Raw genomic sequence first — 16664 nt, 5'->3', positions numbered from 1 at the left:
TTTATGTTCCTTCAGTCATAGAAAACTTTTGTGTTTATTTCAGTGATGATTTCTCCCCTTTTATTTTCTTCCTTCTCTCTTTCTGGGACCCTTAGTTGGGCATTGGACCTCTTGAACCAGTCCTTCACCTTTATTACATTTTCTCTCCCATTTTTCATTTTTTGCTGTACTTTCTGGCAGATTTATTAAACTTTATTTTTTATTTCTTTATGGATGCAATATCTTCCCATCACCTTGAGCTTATGAGAAGTAGTTTTCTGAACCTTCCTCCTGAATAGTCTGTATTTTTTCCATGTTCTCTATTTTTCTGTTTGTTCTGGTCTCTTTTATGTTAGAGGCTTTCCTCAGATGTTTGTTACTTCTTGGATATCTGTTTGTGAGTTAGAATATGAAACTAAAAAGCTGATTGGAAGTTCTGAGAATGTAGATGAGACTCGTTAACTCTGAGCTCCATAGGGTGTTTCTTTTTGATGAACCCTAATGTCAGTATACTCAGATTTTTTCTTGGGGTTATTCACAATTCTTGGAAAAGGATCTTCCAGTCTTCTGCTGGGAGGACAGAAGTCTGGCCACTATATTCTGGGAACTGAGTGGGTAGGGAGCTAGGAGTGCCTCAGCATTTGGTTACTTACTCCCCTCTCTTCTGGCGTGGTATTCACACTTTCAGCTTTCCTGAAGTCCCCCCCAGATTTCTTCTGGTGTGAGGGAGGGACAGTTGCCTGAGCTCTTAGAGTCAGGGAGAGGAATCTCTGGATCTAACTTCTCTCCAAAGCTTTTACCCATTCCTCCTTATTTTTTAGCCTTTTTGCCACTTCCCCCTCCAGTATTTCTCTCCCAGTATCAGAGATACCAGGCACTGACCGATCTTGAGCAATTGTAGGATTCTGCAGTTAAAATTGAATTGTTTCTTAGCTTTCTCTCATGGCTTATGGGTTTGCTTTGTTAGACTCTAAGTCCATTATTATTCTGTTCTTTAGCTTCCAAAAATTTTTTGCCTTCTCTCTTTTCCTTTCTTCACATATGTATGTTTATCTCTTTTAAAAAAATCTCCCTGCTGTAGTTTTCCTGGGACTTCTTGAGGGAGTAAAATTAGATGTATATGTTCAAGCTGCTGTCCAAACTCAGATGTTCCTCATGGTTCTGTGTCATTTATTACATGTTTAATTCTTATGTGAAAGGACTTATTCCTTAGTTATTCTATTTCATTTGAAATATCTCTTCATTTATCACTACCACACTGTTTTATTTATTGTTTTTTGTTTGTTTATTTCTTTATAATATGCTTATTCCTTGTCATTGTAATTTCACGTTTAACTCTTTGTAAATATGTTAGTTTTATAATGCTTGAACTATATAGGTACATTGGGAAGCTTAACCTCAGGAAATGCTGAGATGATTTCTGTTAATGTTGGATTTATTTCACAGACTTGGTTTTCTTACTCATGACTTTATTAATAAGAATTAGAGTTTACATCCAAATGTTGGAACCGTGTTTCTTCACAGTGAAGACATTTTGTTCTCTTTTTAAATGAAGACTGAAGTTGCTGAAGACCCTCAACAGGTTTCAACCGTTCATCTGCAACTAGGATTACCACTGGTTTTTATTGTTAGTCAGCAAGCGACACATGAAGCTGACAGAAGAACTGCAGAATGGGTTGCTTGGCGTCTTCTGGGGAAAGCGGGAGTTCTACTCTTGTTAAGGTATCTTAAACATTGTATAGTCACTGTATTTAGCAAAACACTGTTTTTCTGTTTTTTAAATATGGCAGTATAGTCACTTGTCAATAAACTCAAATCTCTAGTAAATTGTCATATAGTTAGAACCAGTCGCTGAGCTAAATTCTGTGCGTTAATTAGTAGCTTGATTAAAATTTAGACCTTTAAACTTTGCTAACGTGAAGTTCTAGATCTAGATGGAGACTAGCAAATCTGGTCTGTCTTTATGTCTGCACTTTCTGAGAGTCACTAAATTGCAATCTTTTTTCATAAATTGTGTTCAGTATAAGAACATATAGTTCTCTTTCATATTGACATCCTGATGACTGTGATTCTTCAGATTAACAATATAAAACATTTATTTCCATTTTGAAAAAGGGACTCTTTGGAAGTGGACATTCCTCAGCATGCTAATGTGGTCTTCAGAAGAGCAGAAGAGGTTAGTCATTTTATATATTGGTCTACAATGTTTGTTTATTAAAAGAAAGTTAATACATGTGGTCAGAAGTATATGCTTATTATAGAAGAAATTCTGTAAATTGCCACTATTCAAAAATTATTGCTGTTAACGTTTTGGTGTTATTTATATTCCCTCATTTGTTAGTCTATTTCCATATCTATATATACTAGGTATATATACTATGTATATATACCTATATATATATATATATATCCTCATTTTGTTAAAAAAATATATATATTTTTAAGAAAATTAGGGTCGTGCTCTATAACCTACTTTTCACATAAAATCATATTTAATTACTTGCTATTGTGCTATGATGCCTCCCTTTGTACACTGTCTTGAACATCACTGATTGTTTCCTTTGGCTAAATTTTTGGAGGTGAAATTTGGCAAAGGAAATGGGAATTTTTAAGGATGTTTATAGAATACATTGTCAAATTGCCCTCCAGAAACCAGCAGGGTTTAGAATTTCTTGTTCCTCATAAATCTTTGCACTGAGCACTACCATCTTAAAAAAAAAATCTTCTCTATAGACAAAGCTCTTGTTTTAATTTGCATGCCTTTGATTACTAGTGAGTTTGAACATTTTTAAAGGCTTATTTCCCATTTGTATTTCCTTTGTAAATTTCTGCTATTGTCCCTTTTTTTCTTATATTTTTCTTAAATTTTTCTTAAGAACTATTTAATTCTGAACATTTCAAAATATCATATAAATATGCTAAAGATTGATTGATATGTTTATGAACTGCCAGACAGATTAAACGTAAATTCTCTTGCCTAAGTCTATGGCATGAATACTAGTTTGAGTCAGAAGACTTGAGTTGTGTTCCTTCTCGTTCTGAGACCAGAAAAATGAATTAACTTCTCCAAGCTCAATTTTCTCATTTGTGAAATATTCATAAAACCTTCCCATCTAACTTATTAGGAATTTATAAGACAAAATATGAAAATATTTTAAAAACTGTAGTATTGTTCCAATGTGTGTAGTATGTGGCTAGTATGCTCTGCTTTTTAGCCAGGTCGTGGAAAGCATACTTTCTGAAGCTATTTTTTTCCTAGTCGATCAAGATCCTTAAATGAGAAATTATAATATTTATTATTTGGAGGTAGGTTTTATGGAAAAGTTAAAGCTCCTGCTCGTTTCCCAGTTTTGATGTCTTAAATTGTGAAAATAAAAAATTTTGTATAGTATGAGGTAAGATAGGTTATAAGATAGCTATCTCTGCAAAGATGTTTTCTGTAAAGGATAGAATAGTCTTTTCTATGAGTCTCTTTATTGAGTTCAGTGCAATTTTTTTTTTTTTTAACCTTCTCCTCAGGGCAGTAATATTCATCCTGGGATTGTATAATCATTCTTTCTTTCTCTCTTTCCAGGTAAAGGTTTTGAGGGTCCTTAAAGTATAGAAGTGGTTGCAGAGATAGTATTGTATACTCATATTACCACACTACAAGCCTTGTAATATATAGTAAGGTATAAAACATATCTGTTAGTATTGCATTAGTTCTTCCAATTTTTTTTTTTCCCTATGGCAGTGATTAGCAATATAGTGTTAAGAGTTTATGCTCTAGAATCTTACTGCCTAGTTCAAATCCTGCTTTGTAACCCTGGGCAAATTACTCGATTTCTATGTGTCTCTCTCTCTCTCTCTCTTTTTTTTTTTTTCATTGTAAAGTAAGGTTAATAACAATATCTATTTAAAGAGTAGTTGGGTCAGTATATTAAAAAATATATATAAAGTGCTAAATTGGCACAGGGCCAATACATTTGTAAGTGCTCAATAAACACTATTCATCTATTCAATCATTCCATAAGTATTTATTGTATACCTGCTTTGTTTCATGCACAGTCCTGGGCTCTGAGGAGATAGCAGTGAACAAAAGCAAATTTTTGCCCTCGTGGAGCTAATATACTAGTGGCAGGAGGCAAATACAAAACCAGTATAGGTAGAATGTCAGATGGTGTTAAGGACAATGGAAAAAAAAGTCAAGGTAAGGTGAGAGAGTAGACTTGGAAGACCTCACTGATTAGTAACTATAAAGCAAAGGAATATGCCTGTGGATATATGGGGAAAGAATGTTCTAGGCTGAGAGGACACACATTCAGAAGCTTTGAGAAGAGTTCTTTGTGCATTAGCATAGTTTTATGAGGATAGTATTAATGCCTAGAATCTTTCTTCGTATCTAAATTTTTAAAATTTAAAATCTTAAAATCTAAGTTTTTTCATTCCTTTCTTTGGAATTTTTTATAAAATCAAACCAAGAGGTAGGACAATAGAGTGAACAATCAAATACCTACTACCTAGATTCAACAACTAACATTTTAGATAAATGGGGCCAGTTTTTCCTCATTCTGGATTTGTCCGTTTCCTTTTGCTGTTATCTACCTTGTTCCTCTGTTCCCTTATGTTGTCTAAAAACAGGAAGTTAGATTGCCTAGCTTCATTAAGTATTTTGGACAAGATGTTGGTTTATTTGTATTTTATCTTATCTTAAAGTGGGTGAGGTCTGGTTTTCTCACTTAATGATACCACATTTGAATACTGAATTAAGGTGGGGACGATTCATTCTCTCCATCCTAAGATGCATTTCCCCTATCCAATTAGCAAATAAACTGTAGGTAGAAATGCAAATAAAACAACAAGAGATACCAATACTCACCCACCAGAATGGGCTAAACATTTTAAAAGTAACAATACCAAGTGATTCTTAGGAAGGTAGAGTTACAAGAACTTTTGTATACTACTGGTAGGAGTGAAAATTGGTACAACGAAAATTGGAAAAGTATCTGGCAGTGCTTCCTAGAGCTGCAGCTACATATAGCATGCGAACCAGCAATTCCATTCCTAAGTACAAATGCGTATACATGTGCACCAAAAGACAGCTACAGTAATGTTCATAGCAGTTAGTATTTATAATAGTCCCAAGCTGTAAATAACACAAGTCCACGAGCAATATAATGGATAAACGCATGCATTAGATACATACATACATATATACTATTATATTCATGTAATGATTACATCATTGAAAAACAATAAACTGCTTTTAAACGTAAACCTCACAAGTAGTGTTGAGCAAAACAAGTGGTCACAAAAAAGTACAAACTGTATATAGTTCCATTAAACAAATTGAAACACTGGCAAAATTGTACATGGTGATGAAAGACTAGTGATTACCTTTGGGGGAGGGTAATAACAGGGAGAGGCAAGAAGGTGGCCTCTGTGCTGGTAATAATGTTCTGTATCTTCAACTGCATGGAGATTATAGAAGTGTATCAACTTCGTAAAAATTCGTCAAACTATATACTTAAAGTTTGTGTTCTTTCCTGTGTGAATGTTGCATTTGAATACAAAAATATCCTACAACAATATCTATGTGTATTTCAAACAAATTTAGTTTGACTTTTGTTGCTCAAACTTTTAACTCCATTATATTTCTGTAGAAGTGAAAAATTGCTTGCTTTGAATGTAATATTAAAAAGATGAAGATATGTGCTATCAGAGAACACATACACGTAGAGTTATTTTATAGCTTTATTCAAATGTATGGTTATAATCAGGGATTATTTACTGAAGTAATCTAGTGGCCTAAAATTTCATGGTTTTAAAATGTGATCATTGGGTATTAGTGAAAGAAATTGTAATGGACTAATCTCAATGGACTAGATAGTCTAGTCTTAAAATATTCTTAAAATATCTGGGGGCAGATATTAGTTTTACATTTTTAGCTAAACAGGCAATTGAATATTTTACTGGAATTGTTTTAGGATGAGATATTATTTTGAATATTTCTGTGGAGTATCAGAATAATTTTGATTGGTCCTGTTTGCAATAAAATTGCACATATCCCTTTTATATTGAGGTGGGACATACCATTATGTGTGAAATGTTTCAGACTTCAGTTGAATAATGTAGTTGTGACAAGAAGCAAGTGAGACTTTCAGTTCTGTTTTCCCATTTTTGTTTTTTCAGTAGTGCACACTATCTTTATATAAAGTATGCTTTGGATACTTTCTATAGGGATTGTGGAATTTCCTTTTTTGTTGTATTTAATATTATTTAAAAATTTTTTTAACATTTATTCATTTTTGAGAGACAGAGTGTGAGTGGGGGAGGGGCAGAGAGAGAGGGAGACACAGAATCCAAAGCAGGCTCCAGTCTCTGAGCTGTCAGCACAGAGCCCGACAGGAAGCTCAAACTCACGGACCGCATGATCATGACCTGAGCTGAAGTTGGAAGCTTAACTGACTGAGCCACCTAGGTGCCCCTTGTATTTAATTTTAAAACTGAAGTTCAAAGATTTAGTTTCATTTTAATATCAAACAAGTAAAACATTTTTATTAAAATGCTTTCTTATATTTTAGTCATGTTTTTAAAAATTCATGTATTTCTAGGGAGCGCCAGTGGAATTTTTGGTGTTACATGATACTGAATTAATAATATCCCGTGTGGAAGGTAATACACACATTGAAGAAATGCAAGAAGATGAAGATGAGGACATGCAAAGTCCAGATATGGGTAATATGTTTTGTGATGCTCCTTCCCCCACTTCCCCTCATTCCTGCTCAGTACCCATAAGGTCAGTGACATTTCAATGAATTAACTTACTCATAGAATATTTTGACAGTCAAGCCTATGAAAAAAACCTAATGAAATCCATTTCACATTACATTTTATCAAGTTTATTTGGTGGAAAACGTAAGGATGCTGTATTTTGTTTAGTGTGATACCTTTCATTATTGCATGCCAGGCTTCTAGCTTTTCACATCTGTGCCTTTATCTTCAAAATCAGTTCTTCCCGCTCTGCTGGTCTACTTCATGCTTAAAAATTACCCAGGAGCCACAAAATTGTATTTTATTTTTATTTTTTCTATTAGAAAATGAAATCTGAATAAATATTGTTGTACTTGTAAATAAATCTGTTGACAATTTGGAAGTAAATTTCAATAACATTTTAAAATTTCTTTTAACATGTTATATTTCTTTTTATTCTTATTGCTTATATTTTTGAAGTATTTTGTACTTTCAGGGTTATTCTCCTAAACATTATTTGCTTCGACTGTCATTCATTCAGCTGACGTCTCCTTCATTTTGTAGTGGAATCGGTGTTTTAGCAGAGTTAAGCGATCTACCCAAGGTCTCACAAATGGCACGTGATGGAGCCTGGTCTAGAACTTAAACATTCTGGCTTGAAATTATTTATGATCATTATTATTACTGATACTTCTTTCATAAGATTAATGCTATTCTGTAATTGCTCACTTACATTTCTCTCTTATCCACTAGTCTATAATATCTCTAAAGTAGGGATTATGTCTTGTTCATTTTTGTATTCATTTAGTATACTTGAATGTTTTACATAATACGAGTATGAGCTCTAAGAAGGGAGCAATTTACATATTCTTTTCATGAAGTCCATTCATTATTTTGATCAAAATCTATATTATAAATTTAATAAGGGCTCTGAGCCTTAACAGTTACCAGTGACCAGTTTCTTGGATTGAGCTATGTTCTAGTTTTTTTCTAATATGCAGAGGTTGGAACTGCTTGTGGTTTAAGCCAGAGTTCTCCATAGCATTGTCATTACATGGAACCTGTGTTCTGGTCTCTTGCTCCCAGCTTTATTCCTATCATGGTTCATACAGTCCACCCTCCAGTCAAGGGAATCGCCCCTGTGTCAGCTTAATGAGATTCCTGTCCTCAGTGGGAGTTGCTTGTTTCAAGCTTTCCTTATTGCTTCCCCTATATTGCTTCCTGACTGTCTGGCCTTAGTTTCCCTGTGGTGTGGCCTTCTCTTTCTTTTGACTCTCTGCCTGCTTTCTCTCCTCAGCCTAGTTCCTTTGACACCTTTGCCATTTGAGTCTTGTTTTGTTGTAGGGTTTTTTGTGTGTGTATGTGTGTCTTAACTTTCTACATCTATAATCCATATTGGCCCATAATAGTGTACATAGTCATGTCCATCTACATAGTCCCCCCCAACCTTGTTTTATTCCCATTTGTATATGAGGATTACGAAAGTGTTTGTTGCCACGTAAGTACACAACACAAAGAAAAATGGCCTTCAAAGGAAATGGGCACAGAATGAATCAGAATGAAATGGACTGAATTCTGTAAAAGGATGATATGGAAAAAGGATTAAACATGTATGGCTTAAAAGAAAGTGTGTATATATTGATGAATTGGTGAAAGGTAGAGCCAAACAGTGGGTCAATTTACAAGTGAGGGTAGCTTATTGAGAGAATAGGAAAGAGGAAAAGAAAGTGTTGGAAGAAGAGAAGAACAAGAGTAGATTGGGAAATAAGAAAGGACTGGAAGGAAAATGAAAATATGTGAATAAGAAGGAAAAAATACAGTAAAAAAGAAAACAGGCCTTTATTAATTTTAGTATTAGAGTCATAACTTGTTAGTGTCATGAAATGTGGTATTTTAAAATTCCTTTAAGTTAGTGTAGTACAGCTATTATATTTCAGATTTGAACACTGAGGCCCGGAGAGTAACGTGACTGATTAGTCACATGGCTGAAACTTGCTGAGATGTACTATTGTCCAGATCTAGTATTTTATTTTATAGCATTTGAAATCATATGAAAATAATACTTCCAATTTTTATTATATTATCTCCCTCCCTTCCTGTCTTTGTAATGTGTTATTATAGAGAATTATGAACTTACCGTAAAGTAGACAGGAGAATAGAACAAGTCTCCTGATATCCATTACCTGGCTCCACCCAACTACCATCAACTCATGGCTATCTTGTTCCAGTCACTCTTGGCCCACCCCTTATTATTTTGTTGCAAATCCCAAATATATAGTTTCACTCCAAAATATTTCCCTGTGTATTTCAGAAATGCAAAGATTCTCCTTTTAAATTTTTTTTTTCAACATTTATTTATTTTTGGGACAGAGAGAGACAGAGCATGAATGGGGGAGGGGCAGAGAGAGAGGGAGACACAGAATCGGAAACAGTCTCCAGGCTCCGAGCCATCAGCCCAGAGCCTGACGCAGGGCTCGAACTCACGGACCGTGAGATCGTGACCTGGCTGAAGTCGGACGCTTAACCGACTGCGCCACCCAGGCGCCCCAAAGATTCTCCTTTTAAAATGAGCATGATTAATGCTATTATTACATCTAAAAAATTAACAGTAATCTTTAATATCATCAGATAGCCAGTCAGGGTTTGCATTTCTAGTTGCATGCCCTTTCATGCCACTGCGCCTTTGCACATGCTCTTCTCTTTCCTCTGTATGCCTCCTCTGTCTTCCTTCACTGCCTACCTAAGTTTCATTTTCTTTTAATATTCAGCTAGTGTCAATGCTTCTAGGAAACTTTGTTTCTCTCATCAATTTAGGTGTCCCTTCAGTGTTACTATATAATCTATACAAACCTCCAACAGAATATTTACAAATTCAAAGTGTGTGTGTGTGTGTTTGTGTGTGTGTGTGTGTGTGTGTTTGTGTGTGTGTGTGTGTGTGTGTGTGTGTGTGTGTGTGTGTGTTTACTGCATACACAGATGGTGGATGGATGGATAAATGAATGAGTCCACTGGTTGGTTGGTTGGTCTACGTTAATGAAAGGTTTTTACATATTCAAAATCCACATAACTTGATGCACTTAGAATAAAATCTAAGATTCTTGGCTCATATGGCTTCTTATGATGTAGCTACTGCCTACCCTAGAGTTTTCTCATACTATTTATTCTTTCATCCCATCTTGTTTTGGTCAAATTTGCCTTCCTTCAATACCTAGTATATGCTAAATTCTTTTATGTCGTAGAGGCTTTGAAAATATTCTTTATGCCTAAGACATTTTTTTAAATTCTCTAGCTGGAAGGCTTTGGATCTCCAAATCTAAATCTCCCTATTACAATCTCTCATTGTACTATTTTCCTTCCTTAAACTGACACAATTTATAACTATATGTTTAGTCAGTGATCAGTTTATTGTCTGACTTTTCGGTAAATGGAAACTCCATGTGGTCAGGGACTATATCTGTTTTGTTTGCTATTTTCCCTAGTGTCCATCACAGTGCTTGTCCTATAGTGGAATTTATATTTATGTAATTTATGCATTTATATATACATTAATTTCTTTTTGAACATTTTAGATATTCAAGATGATGAAGTGGCAGAAACTGTTTACAGACATAGGAAGACACAGTTACCTTTGGAACTCACAGTGGAACTAACAGAAGAGACATTTAATGCGACAGTAGTGGCTTCTGATAGCATAGTGCTTTTCTACGCTGGTTGTGAGTATGAACCTTTAGAGGGGACGATATTACATATTAGAACATTTAAAGTTGGCGGATCTTATTTTTGCGTTCTATATATTGCCTGTTGTAACAGCTATGTAATAGCTTTCATAGTTCCCAGGTAGACTGCACATATTGAACAATTTACTAACTTAGATAAATTATTATGATTCCAGCTAATGATTTTAATATTTTAACAGTTCTTATGGATCTATAGGAAATATATTGCTTTTATCTTCAAATAATAGCCCTTCAACTATATTCCTTGCAGTATGAGTGCAGAAAATTAGTTGCATTTGGAATCTTCTTGAATGTTTGCATAATACTGAGGACTATATATTAGAATTTCTTATTAAGAAATAACAATTTTGGGAAACCCCATCAATCTATATGTTTGTTAATATATAGATATGGATGGAGATATGCATGTTGCAATATCTGTTGAATTTTTTGTTTCAATGTAGGGCAGGCAGTATCCATGGCATTTCTGCAATCCTATATCGATTTGGCAATTAAATTGAAAGGTACTGTAATGTGGTATGCATGCTTATTTGATTCTGAGCTGTAGCTATTTGTAAAACCATATCATGCTAAAGATGAATAAAATCACATAAGATTTCAAGTAATTATATTTGCGTCTTTAACATTACATTAATGAACCATGAGTTTCAAAAATGCTCAGAAGCATTCGTCTTGGCTCTCTTCATAGAACTGTCTTCAGTAGAAAGTAGAGAGCCTATGTATAAAGTACTGCAGGTCACACAGTCAATCCAGTAATCTTTTTGGCTGAATTGATTCATGTATTGAGTGCCTACTCTGAATCAGTTACTATTGAATATTATTAAATAAATGCTGAATACACTTAAAAATTTGACACATAAGACTCAGTCTCACAGTCTAATCAGCGATCCAAGATCTCAGTATTCTTAAAGCTATACAGTTAGCTCCTCATGAACTAGGATATTTTTTATTTCAAATTTTTATTTAAATTCTAGTTAGTTAACATATATAGCAAAATTGGTTTCAGATGTAGAATTTAGTGACCCATCACCCACATACAACACTTAGTGCTCACCACAAGTGCCCTCCTAAATACCCACCATCCATCCAGTCCATCCTCCGCCCACCTCCCTTCATCAACCCCAGTTGCTCTCATAGTCAAGAGTCTTGCATGGTTTGCTTCCCTCTCTCTCCTTTTCTTTTCCTTTCCTTCCCCTGTGTTCATCTGTTTTCTTCCTTAAACTCCACAGATGAGTGAAATCAGATGGTAGTTTTCTTTCCACTGACTGACTTATCTGATTTAGCATTATACAGTCTAGCTCTATATGATATTTCTTTTATTTTTTTCTTTTTTGTTTATTCATTTATTTTGAGAGAGAGAGTGTGTGTGTGTGTGTGTGAACAGGGGAATGGCAAAGAGAGAGGGAAAGAGAGAATCCCAAGCAGGCTCCACTCTGTTAATGCCGTGCCCAAAGCAGGGCTCGATCTCACAAATTGTGAGATTGTGACCTGAGCCAAAATCAAGAGTCACATGCTTAATTGAGCCACCCAGGTACCCCACAGGACCTTTCTTAATAGCCACAATCATTTAACTGTTCTATGAAACCTGATCCAGTGGTAGGCAAATAAGAATCCAAGGAATGGACTTGAACTCAATATATTTATGCCATCATCCCAGCAAAGACATAAGGAATATTGTTAGTAAGAAAGAGATAATGATGGAATCCAAGGAATGGACTTGAACTCAAAATATTTGTGCCGTCATCCCAGCAAACACATAAGGAGTTTTGTTAGTAAGAAAGAGATAATGATGGAGGGCGCCTGGGTGGCTCAGTCGGTTGAGCGTCTGGCTTCGGCTCAGGTAATGATCTCACGGTTTGTAAGTTCGAGCCCCGCATCAGGCTCTGTGCTGACAGCTCAGAGCCTGGAGCCTGTTTCAGATTCTGTGTCTCCCTCTCTCTCTGCTCCTCCCCTGCTCGTGCTCTGTCTCTGTCTCTCTCTCTCTCAAAAATAAATAAACATTAAAAAATTAAAAAAAAAAAAGAGATGATGGATTAGGATAGTGTTTTGTAATCATTGAATGTATCATGCTTCATATCTGTAATATGATTTCTTCCTACTGTTTTTCTTGTAAATAAATAGAAGTTGTTCTAGTTAAACAGGCTTATTCTCATAGCTGTTATATGAGTGTATTTAACATATAGTTTTTTTGGGCACTAACCTACAGGCTCTTTCATTATTTAGTAAGTTCTTTATGGATAGGTAGCATGCCTTATACTTAGCTCACTGGACTTGACATATTGCCTTACACTGTAGAATATTTGGTTTTTAATAATTGTTGAATAAATGCATAAACTAATATAGTAGAGTTTAGTGGAAAATATATACTAGTGTACAACTTATTTATATATTGGGGACTTTTGTAAACTCAAGAAATTGCTTCCAGAAAGTCAGTCCTAAATATAACATGTTCTATATTAATAAAAACATCAGAGATTTAAAAAATCACTTTTGAACAATTTCTCCTCAGTTCATTTGTTAACCACATTTGATCCAACTTTTGATTATTTGAAGTAAAGATATTATTAAGTCTGTAGATATTGTGATTCCTAAACTTTTCTTAAAAAAAAGCAAATCCTGTTACTCTCTTTCAGATTCTTCTTAATGGTTACAATCTATGGAAAGATTCAAGTTTCTTCTTTTAGGTTCTCCAGGCTCATTGGCAAAATATTAGAAGAGAGAAAATAAAAGGGGGGAAATATAAACCATATTGAAGTAATAATTAGATAATGTCCCTGAATAATAGAATTATCCCTCCATCCAGCCCATTTGTCAGATACTAAATGAAAATGGAAAAAGATTCCTTTACTTTCTTCTCTATTAATGATCAAATAAAGAGCCTACCTGATCTCTCAGTCCCAGGACTGTGAGTTGTATGTGTTTGTAGAATAAAAAACGGATAACCAACCCAAGACGTGATTTCCTTTTTCATTTAGTACGTTCTTTGTAACAGTCCTTTTAGTAATTAGATACTGGATAAATGGAGTGTTTTAGAAGTTCAGGGGGCTTAATGTAGAGACATGTATAGGTAACTATAGTGTTTTAGGTCTGCATTGAAGCCCATACTATAACTTTGTAAATTAGAATATTTTAATACTTTGGGCATTTAGTCCTATAACCTTTCACACTGACTTTGTGGGGAAAAGCCACTTTTCATCTTAGTCGAAGATGATGAAGGATATTTTATCCTCAGTCACAAGGTGGCAGCAAATATCAAGTATTTATACTTACCTAGCCTCTAGCTTAGAGAACCTGTTTGGTTTTTGTTTTGTTTTGTTTTGTTTTGTTTTGTTTTTTTCATTTAAATTAGGAACACTGTTTGAAATTCCTGCATTGATAAAGTATGGAGGATGTAATACTGCAGGCATCTTAGAATATTAGACTGTTCTAGTTGAAACATGATTAAATATTGAAACCATTTTACTTAATTTTTGAAGTTTATTTATTTTGAGAGAGAGTGAGAATGTGCCAGTGTGGGAAGGGCAGAGAGAGAAGGAGAGAGAGAGAATCACAAGCAGGCTCTGCATTGACAGCGTTAAGTCCAACCCGGAGCTTGTACTCATGAACCACCTGGGCTGAAACCAAGACTCAGATGCTTAACCAGCTGAGCCACCCAGGTGCCCCTAAATATTGAAACCATTTTATAGGGAAAAAAATTAAAATTTTAAATTGATAACTTTAATATAAGTTAGCCTTATCACTTTTTTTCCCCGTTTTATTCATTTTTCAGTTTTGAAGATAACATCAAATTTTTCAACTTGGGCTGCAGGGACAAAGGAATAATAACTTTTTTAGCAGTGATAGACCTGTTGAGAATGCCTATTGAAGGGAAAAAACTGCATTTGTAATAGTTCTATATTTCACACTTGGGTGGCATTATATAATACAGTACTCTGTATGAATAAGTATCACTAGATATTTCTTGACGAAATGATTAAAATAACAGATGAAAGAACTTTGTAGAGAAGTCATTTCGCAGATGTAATTTCAGAAGGAATAAGGATTTATTTTTGTTTATATGTTCATACAATATTCAGGTTTAATATACTTTAGTGTTAAGAATGAAATTTTGTTCATGAAGAAATGTCAGGGTACATTCCACAAATTTTCACTGGGTACATACTAAGTAACAGACATTGTGCTGTGCAGCAGGAATATAGTGGTGAATAAGACAGACTGCACCCTGTATGAGTTATCAAACAGATAGCTAACAGGAGATCTGAAGTGATAAGTTATTGCATCTGAGTGGTATAATCTAGAATTATTTAAGATAAAATTTTTAATATTTAAAAATTTTTGGTGACAAAATATTAAAATATTTTAGTTTACAACTTTAGTTATATGGTGAGGTTATACCCTACATTAGGAAATATCCCAAATTGATACAGTTTCCTTCTTTGATACAATATTAAGGTTTCCTTTTATTAGAATGTATTTTTTACTCTCTGTAGTTGAGTTGTGTGGTTCTTGTTTTATTTGGGTTTTGATCTCATTCTGCCTAACAATTTACATATTTTGGAGAACTTTACATATATTATTTACAGAACAAGTAAGAATCTGTATTTGTGATTCTACTATATGTTTTTTAGGCAGAAAATAAAGTATTTAGATAGGATGGGGTACCTGAAGCCTTATATGAGTCTCCTGTATGTCATTTATTCACACACTGTTTAGGTGTTTCATGTAGGAGGACTCCTCTAGATGTGAAAATCAGTGTTGAGTAAAACAACACTGTCCCTACTCTCAAGGAGCTCTCTTCGTAGAGACAGACATTAGTCATGTAACAACACAAATGAGTATGTAATTAATGAGACAAGGACAGGAGATGGTTCATAAGAGCATAGGAACCTGATGTAGATTAGCGTGTCTGAGAAGGCTTTCTTGTAGTGATCATACATGCAGAGATCTGAAGGGATGAGAGAGACCTAATGGCAAAGGTTGGTAGGAGTTGGCTGATCCCAAAACAGATTCGAGTTTTGAAAAGATATCTATCTCTAGGTTCAGGGTAGAGACATAATCAGGTTCAGGGAGACCAAGTAAGAGCCTATTGTATAATGTAGGAGAAATGATGGCTGGAGTACAGTCAGTAATGAAAAATGGACAGATGTGAGAGGCAGTTGACCCTTGAATAAGGTGGGGATTAGGGATACCAACTCCCCCGCATTGTCAAAAATCCTCATGTAACTTTTGACTTCCCCCACACTTTACTAATAGCCTGCTGTTGGCTGGAAGCCTTGCTGATAACATAAAGAGTGAATTAACATATATTTTGTGTATTATGTGTATTATATACTATATTCTTTCAGAAAGTAAGCTAGAGAAAAAAATGTTAAATTGTAAGAGAAAATACATTTTAGTACTGTACTGTATCAGAAAAAATCCATGTGTAAGTGAACCTGTGCATTCCAAACCCATGTTCAAAGGTCAAATTGTATTTAATTTTTTTTTTTTTACATTTATTTATTTTTGAGAGACAGAGCACAAGCAGGGGAGGGGCAGAGAGAGAAGGAGACACAGAATCCAAAGCAGGCTCCAGGCTCCGAGCTGACAGCACAGAGCCTGATGCAGGGCTCGAACTCACAAACCATGAGATCATGACCTCAGCCGAAGTCAGATGCTCAACCGACTGAGCCACCCAGGCGCCCCAAGGTCAAATTGTATTTAAAGTTTAGGTGGTCTGTTTTCTTCTTAAATTCCACATGAGTGATATCATATGTTATTTGTCTTTCTCTGACTGACTTATTTCGCTCAGCATAATACTCTGGCTCCATCCACATCATTGCAAATGGCAAGATTTCATTCTTTTTAATGGCTGAGTAATATTCCACTGTGTGTGTGTGTGTGTGTGTGTGTGTGTGTGTGTGTGTGTGTGTGTGTGTGTATTTATATATTTATATATACCACCTCTTCTTTATCCATTTATCAGTCGATGGACACTTGGGCTCTTTCCGTAATTTGGCTATTGTTGATAGTGCTGCTATAAACATCAGGGAGCATGTGTCTCTTCGAATTTCTATTTTTTTATCCTTTGGGTAAATACCTAGTAGTGCAATTGCTGGATGGTAAAGCAGTTCTATTTTTAACTTTTTAAGTGAGCAGTGGGTGTTGTATGCAAGTGATGAATCACTAAATTCCACACCTGAAACTAATATTACACTACATGTTAACTAACTGGGA

At 34.8% G+C, this 16664-nt stretch overlaps 1 protein-coding gene across 4 annotated transcripts in view; it reads left to right on the top strand.

Annotated features, from left to right (window-relative positions):
• The window catches only part of TXNDC16 (thioredoxin domain containing 16), a 138920-nt gene that overhangs the window by 71681 nt on the left and 50575 nt on the right, over positions 1-16664 (top strand). For 3 of the 4 annotated variants that reach the window (XM_006932861.5, XM_006932862.5, XM_019833019.3), the window contains exons 10-14: positions 1535-1701; positions 2095-2155; positions 6573-6696; positions 10281-10424; positions 10892-10951. In XM_006932861.5, coding sequence (XP_006932923.4) covers positions 1535-1701; positions 2095-2155; positions 6573-6696; positions 10281-10424; positions 10892-10951 — 556 coding nt within the window. The remainder of the gene's footprint in view (positions 1-1534; positions 1702-2094; positions 2156-6572; positions 6697-10280; positions 10425-10891; positions 10952-16664) is intronic. The other variant, XM_045059919.1, reaches the window with a different exon arrangement.

The sequence above is a fragment of the Felis catus genome, chromosome B3 (assembly GCF_018350175.1).
Source record: "Felis catus isolate Fca126 chromosome B3, F.catus_Fca126_mat1.0, whole genome shotgun sequence".
In the NCBI taxonomy this organism is placed as follows: Eukaryota; Metazoa; Chordata; class Mammalia; order Carnivora; family Felidae; genus Felis; species Felis catus.
This window is presented reverse-complemented; position numbering and strand designations above follow the sequence as displayed.